The sequence below is a fragment of the Ruditapes philippinarum genome, unplaced genomic scaffold (genome assembly GCF_026571515.1).
Source record: "Ruditapes philippinarum isolate M1 unplaced genomic scaffold, ASM2657151v2 ctg11410_1_1_1_1, whole genome shotgun sequence".
NCBI lineage: Eukaryota > Metazoa > Mollusca > Bivalvia > Venerida > Veneridae > Ruditapes > Ruditapes philippinarum.
The window spans coordinates 1-7,286 of record NW_026866440.1 but is presented as its reverse complement, the minus strand read 5'-3'; the positions used below and the strand labels follow the sequence as shown (position 1 = coordinate 7,286).

The following is a 7,286-nucleotide window of genomic DNA, read 5'->3' as shown; positions in this document are numbered from 1 at the left end:
TTACGAATGCTCTCAGTATTTTGATCTTATTAACTACTTAAATATTAAAAAAATGCACAGAAAAAAAATGCAAATGATTTAAATTTTTTTGTAAATTTAAAACCCTTTAAATTTTTATCGGCTTTTGGCAAAAGTAAAATTTTAGGTTTTGAATAATTTTTTTTAAAATGCTTTTAAAGGGCCTCTTTTTTTGTCCCTTTTCTCTTACATCCCGGGGCTGTGGCCCCCCGGGCCCCCCCCACCAGGCTTTACCCTGGATCCAGCTCATTTTTCAGGATTTTCAAAATGTCACACTTTCACCCATGTGCAATGGAAGTCAAAATATTACTTTTGTTCACATTTTGCTACATTAATGGCTAATAATGACACATTAAGCACTTCTTTCTTAAAGGCACCAAGCATGACTAACAGCAAAGGATCTAACATGCTGTATTAAGCCCTTTCCAAAGAAGTCAAATTGAACTCATTTCTAAGGAACAATGTGCCTTTAAATCACATTCATGGCAATTGAAATAAGTTGTATAGAAAATATTTTTTTTATTTTGTCAATTCAAAAATTGTTGCTGTAGATTTTAGCTCAGGATCCATTTTCATATTGTTGCAAAACAATAACTGTGGCCTAATAACATGTTGAAAAGCTCAGACCCACAATCAGTGCTTTTGTCAAATTCCCTTCACTTGTCAGGATTTGCTCAGGAGTAGGAAAGGGGAAGTCAGTAAACAATACCCTTCAAAAACAAAGTTTTGTGCAAAAATTTTGAAATGTTGAAAATATGTTATATGTAATGTGCATGCTACTTAACCAAGTTATTTACTCAGAGTGTTATTAACAGGGTTTTATTTATTTCAAATTGGCATTTGAATCCTTAAGAATTATTTAAACTGATTAATTCACATAATATTTTATTCAGACTTGTATAAATTTACAAGATATTTGATTCAGACTGGCAGTTTCTTGACATATGACCCCCCCCCCAACATAATATGAAGGGGGCTATTCTGAAATTGCTTGTTGTCATCATTGGTCAATCTTTTTGGTTTTGGTATGCCACAAAATTGTTAATTTTTTTCAACGGGGCTGAGGGGTATCACAACAAGGTGATGGGCCTTATCCCGTGTTCCCTCCTAAAATGAAAAGGCCCATTTTAAAGCAATTAAATACATTTTTTGTTTTATTTTTTAATGGGCTGTAACCCACGGAATATTGCAAGATTTGCAAGGAGGAGAGATGTTGTTGACCTTATTGACAAGGTATATCTTTATGTTCTTTAATAATATAAAACATTTGTATGACTCCACCTTAATGCAATCTGGTGACAAGCAGGTAGATCTAGCTAGATTATGGAATTTATCCTGTCACTTGTATCAATTTCGGCCCGATAACAAGGTGCCATATAGTTTTACTGATCTACGGCACTTGATCACGTGGTATGCATGTTTGCCGGACTACTTTTCAAGAAAAAATATAAAAACTGTCGTTAAATCTTCTGTGTGTAGAATAACGAATTTTGGAAACGTTGATAAAACTTTGTTTGTTATTTTATTTCACTCTATAATTTTTCAAGCGAAATAAAAATTATTAAAAGTGAAATAAATGTAAAACTTAACTCGTTTGCGACATTAAAATAGCGTACTTGATTTGATTGTTTTGCACGTGCTGTTTGGCGCTACATTGTGACGTAACGTAAATAATACTTTAAACGTCTGTACAGCGTTAACGACTGAATAAAAGATATTGGTGTTCGAATTCATTTCTTAGTTAGACCATTTTCTTTCATTCTAGATAGTTTTCACAACAAAATTCGACAAAAAATTGTTTTTATTTATCAAATTTTTCAAACAAAATGGCGCCCTCAATGTGAAAATACACAGGGAGATAATAAGAACGGCGAGTGCATTGTTGTAGAATAATGAACGCTTCGGCCCTTCTTTGTTTATATAGAAACATTTCCAATAGTGTGATTAAAGGTAGTTTGCCTATTTAAAGTCTTTAAAAAAAACGGTGACAGGATAAATAGAATAATAGATTGGTGCCGTAGATGGAGAAAATTTATCTGGCTCTGCTACGGAATTTATTGGGTTCGCCTTCGGCTCACCCAATAAATTCCTCCGCCTCGCCAGATAAACTTTCTCCATCCACGGCACCAACCTATTATTCTCTATGTCTGTGGTTTTTCTTGGGTACCCATCAATGCCAAATTAATGCACGAAAATGCACCTGATAAATCTCTCCACCAGTAATACTTGTTATATATATGACCTCTATTGTGTTTGCGTGATATAAAACTCATCCAAAAATGATAGTGATAATAATTTCTGATGTAAAAGGGAGGTAACCATTATTGATACTTACTTTCAAATATGCATGTGAGAATACTCTCCCTCTTACAGTAAAGAAACCCAACCTCTCCAAGAAAACCCAAACTTTTAATAAATTTTGTACCCTTTGATACAGTTACTTATTAACACTAAGATATAATATATTAAGCACTAATATACTATGCTTGTAGCAAAGCCTAAGATGCATTTTCTTTATAAACCCTCTAGTCTGATATGTTATTAAACTTTTTTTACTTGATTTTTAAAAAAAGCTACAAATATTTTGATGGAAATGCAATGTTGTTTCCAACAATGTCATTCCATAGTTTCCAATGTCCATATATATGTTTTTCAGCACTATATCAAGATATTGCGGAGCTCGGATATGGAATGTCTAATTGAGATGGCAGTTTGTGGTTATGACAGTTTGATGATCACACACAATGTAAGCAGATTTCAGTAATGTAGGATAGGGATTGGGATTGTTTGCTTGTCAGTGACTGTCTGTGCTAGTATTCTATTAATAGAACATATCTGTTGATTATAAATGGTGTATTAAGGAGCATTGTAATTGGTTATATAAAATTGGCTAACATTTAGTTATAAAAATATTTTTGATGAGATTATATATGTTTATATAATGAAAGGTTATAAAGCAATATTTGACTTTATGTTTTTTCTAAATATTTAATAATTTATGTGTTTGCATATTTTTGAAACTCATGCTAAAGTACAATGTACTTAAGGATTTTGGACCTCACTGGATTCTTCATACCTGTTTATGATTGAATCTCTATTTAGTACAGGGATACATTTATATATGCATCAGGCAATGAATCAGATGAAGTTCTGAAGTTTACACAGTGGCTGCCAACCTTCCAGGTTTGTTTCCTACTTGTTTTTCTGTATACTTAATTTTAAAACTTTCTTTTCTATTATTTTATTAGTAAAACTATTTTCACATTTTTCAGTTTTGCAACACTTAATTTTGCATGGAAATTTGGAATTCTTTATTATCATTTTGAACAGTTTCAGTATCAATTACTGGGTATCTTGAATTTTTAGTTGGTTAGCCTACTCAGTCTGCATGGATATATAAAGCCTGGTTTGACTGTGTTCTAGTGGTTAAAGGCACGGCAATATTGTATATTAAGATAAACAGTTACAGAGCTGTTTCCTTGCCAGATCAAAAGTGATTAGCCTTTGCTACCATAACAGAGCCAGGTCAGCCTTCACATCCATGCAGTCTTTAACAAGCCTCTTTACTGGTCCTTGACTCACTTCAAATTTTCATCTTAATAAATATACCCTAAATTGATAATGTACAGTCCCAAAATAGGAAGCTTTAGAAACAAATCCTTTTTAGGAATTTAGCAGAGATTCCACTACATGCAGTATTTAAGAAACAAGCAGACTGACTGATTGTACCTGATTATACCTGATCTTGATCCTAATCCTTTATTCTTTGTAAAATGATTTAATCATAAGTTTCATGTTTTGTTACTTATCATCAGTTATTATGTGCTATATCCCATGCACAAATACAACCTGACAGAAAGGAAATCCGTATTTGTAGATGATTAGTACAGTCTGAAAGGAAGTTGCTGTTTATACTGAACATATACTTGGAATTTATGGAGGAAATATCATAAAAGGAGTGCCCCTTGTGGCTGAGGGGTTGCCTTTAATGGTTGAGGCGTAAGAATTGCAGCAACCATTTGTTCCTGTATGATGGCAAGAGGCATCTAAATGAGTTCAAATAAGTAGAGTCTATGGATCTCTTAGCTCCAGCAGATGAGGTGGTTTTCACCTATGGTGTTGCTTTGAAGTTTGTAACACCCGAGATAAGCCAAAATCATCTTTTTCTGTTTCAATGCCATATGACCTATACTGTGTTGGTGCACCCTAAAACCAGCAGAACAAAGCATAAAAAGATTATTATAGGAGTATCTTGATTTGTGTCTTATATCTGGCTCTTGTGGATTTTACAAGAACAGATCTCACTTGACGCTTTTTATTGTCTCATGAGAACTAAGCGTTGTAAAATCCACTTCAGTCTTATTCAAAATCCATATCAAAATAGTCCTCAAATAACAGTATTTTGATTTTGTGAATGTTTTACAGGAAGAGGTGAAGGAGATACAGGATGTTATAAAAGATGGTGCTTTGAGAGAGATGAGAAGAGTCTTTGAGTATTCTCACACACCAGAACTTATCATTAGAACCAGGGATAAGGTCAGTGTGTTCTTGGTCTAACTTCAAAATTTAATATGTGAATCATAAGAACCTGGGTAAGGTCAGTGTATTCCATGTCTAAGGTCATTTTTTTAAATCATGATTTAATATGTGAACCATAAGAACTTTGGGCAAGGTCAGTGTATCCAAGGTCAAAGGTCATTGTGTTACTTCAAAATTTTATATATGACCCATATAAGAACCTTGGTAAGGTCAGTGCATTCAAGGTCAAAAGTGCACATCAGAGTTAAATGAACAAATGTTTCCTGAATCATGTTCAGAGTATTCTTGATCAAAGATCATTGTCATATATCAAAATTTAAATGAACCATGGGTACCAGGAGCAAGGTCAGTGTATTCAAGGTCAAAGGTCATCATCGCCTTGCATAAAAGTTTACATGAGTCATAGAAACCTTGGACAAGGTCTGAGGTCAGATATAATGTTACATTTGCTTAATTACTTGTATATTAAATGTAAAATGGAATATGCCTTACTTGATTGGAAATTTTGGCAGTTAAAAAATCCATCTCAAGCAGAATGTACATGATTACTAGAAATACATAGGTTAAACATTTGCACACTTTATATTAAAATTTAACAAAATTTGAAGAAAAGAAGTAATAAACTATATTTTAAAATGAATTTGCAACCTCATAAATTGACTGTGTCATAAAGGAAGACACATGAGTTTTCATTGCAAAAACTATTTAAAAAAGGGAATTGAAATCATAGGAAAAATATAAAATGAATGAAATATTAGTTTATTTGACTTACATGATCAAATCATAATTTTTCATGAACATCAACAGTTACTTTGTGACTTTGCCACTTACAAAACTATATCTTCAAGTGTTAATTCAGTGAAATTTGTTTGAATCTTACATTGAGACTCTTTTATATATTATACAGTAGATCTTTGTCATCACTTGTGGATTGATATTTTCAGGCCATGAGGACACCCCTCATGTTAGCAGTATTGTATCAAAGAGATGATGTAGTGCAGTTCTTTCTGAGCTCACCATATGATGTTGAAATAGATGGCCAAGATTGTGTAAGTTGTATACTTACTCGGCCATAAGACAAGGATGCATATTTACTCGGCCACAAGACGGCTCACTTATAAGACGGGATGTTTATTTCATTAAAATCAGCCCTATTTTGCTTGGATTTTTTTGTGGGCTATTTTTATGTAGATGGTTATAAGAGGCAGTTCTATGTGTAATGAAAAGATAAGCATTTTATAAGCAACTTTTATTGCAACAAGACAATTACATTTCTTTTATTTTCATCATGTCTGTTTCAATGATCACTGTGACATCATGGTCATGCGAATACTTTGATTATTCAAATACAACACTTTAAAAGTTATCATCATTATAAACTTTGAAAACTTGTTTATTCTGACAAAGGAAATAATTCTAAAACCAATATTTTTGGAGTTTTGCCTCTTTATCACAGATGATAGGTAACATCAAAGGGGATGCTCTTGTTTACATCTGAATCCTTTTTTATTGTGTAGGAAGACATAATGCTTTTTGAATATATATAAGATGTGAATTTTTTCATAATGTTACAAGACATACTTTGTTTCAATACATGTTAAACATAATGACATGACATGTCAACTGAATGTGTCCAACATTTAAATGTAATTTTAGTATTACAGAGTATCACGCAAATTCAATTAATATTTAACACACAAATCTGTTTTTAGTGTAACAGGACAGCCTACCATTTTGCTTGTTGTTCAACATCTGAAGTAGGTAGAAAGATACAAGAATACTTGATAGATGCTGGAGTTGACACAACTCTTCAAGATGTGGTATGTTATGTGACCTACTTGATTATGTCCCTTGATTTAAGTATTTGAATGTTAGAGGTGATAATGCTTTACCTATGCCAACAGGATAAACTTATGCCAACATGATAAACCTATGCCAACAGGATAGAGTCAGGTCAATCTGCACCTCCACACAAACTGACCAGACACTATTCTGTTGGGCTGCTTAATTTGAATACTTTGATATATAAAATTGATAACATGCCTATGCAGCTTTTGCGACTAGACACTGTGGTGCATATAATTTGACATTAAGTCATTTGCATTGTACAAACATACTGTAAAATCATGCTAAATGTCAGGGTTTCAATACAGTGGCGTGTCTATGAAAAATGATTATTTTCTGTAAAAAGTTTTTTTCTAAGGTTTGTGATAAATAACTTCTGAAAAGCTTGTACTGATTAAATTACCAAAATTCAAGATGGCTGCCAAGATGGCTGCCACTTGTGAATAACAAGCACTGTAATTGCTATAATTTAGTATACACGCAAAATTAGATAGGCTTATAAAACTGAACAAAATTGTGATAGCTGTGAAAATGATATTCTTACAGAGAGGAGAGACAGGTGAAGAGTTTGGAACCAAACGTGGCCCGGAATTTTTAGAGAAAGAAAGGAAAGCTTGTTACGGCATGGTCCAAGAACTGGCATGCGCTGATAAAGTATGTTTTTGTAAAAGATTTATATCCCTTGTTACTCAGAGCACTTTTTATGTTGATTTTTAAGAGATTTAGAAGAAACAGGAAGTATTTATGCTTAAAGAAAATCCCTATTGTCAAGTTGAAACTGTTTACTGGATATAAAACAGAATGAGATCATGTTGTGCAAATCATTTTCAGGAGTTCATTAATTTGACACATTTTATTTAGGACCTTTAATATTAAAACAAAGA

At 32.8% G+C, this 7,286-nt stretch overlaps 1 protein-coding gene across 1 annotated transcript; it reads left to right on the top strand.

Moving 5' to 3' along the window:
* The first annotated feature begins 1,182 nt into the window (after positions 1–1,182).
* On the top strand, positions 1,183–7,119 carry LOC132732463 (uncharacterized). Its single transcript, XM_060718881.1, has 7 exons — positions 1,183–1,251; positions 2,675–2,764; positions 3,121–3,201; positions 4,444–4,554; positions 5,502–5,606; positions 6,270–6,377; positions 6,949–7,119. The coding sequence occupies exons 1-7, from the start codon at positions 1,183–1,185 to the stop codon at positions 7,117–7,119; spliced, it is 735 nt and encodes a 244-aa protein (XP_060574864.1).
* The last annotated feature ends 167 nt before the right edge of the window (positions 7,120–7,286 follow it).

Coding starts and splice junctions, on each gene's coding strand:
- LOC132732463 (XM_060718881.1), top strand. CDS start 1,183: ATGGGCTGTAACCCACGGAATATTGCAAGATTTGCAAGGAGGAGAGAT. Junction 2,765..3,120: donor GTTTGATGATCACACACAAT/GTAAGCAGATTT, acceptor ATCTCTATTTAG/TACAGGGATACATTTATATA. Junction 4,555..5,501: donor TCATTAGAACCAGGGATAAG/GTCAGTGTGTTC, acceptor TGATATTTTCAG/GCCATGAGGACACCCCTCAT.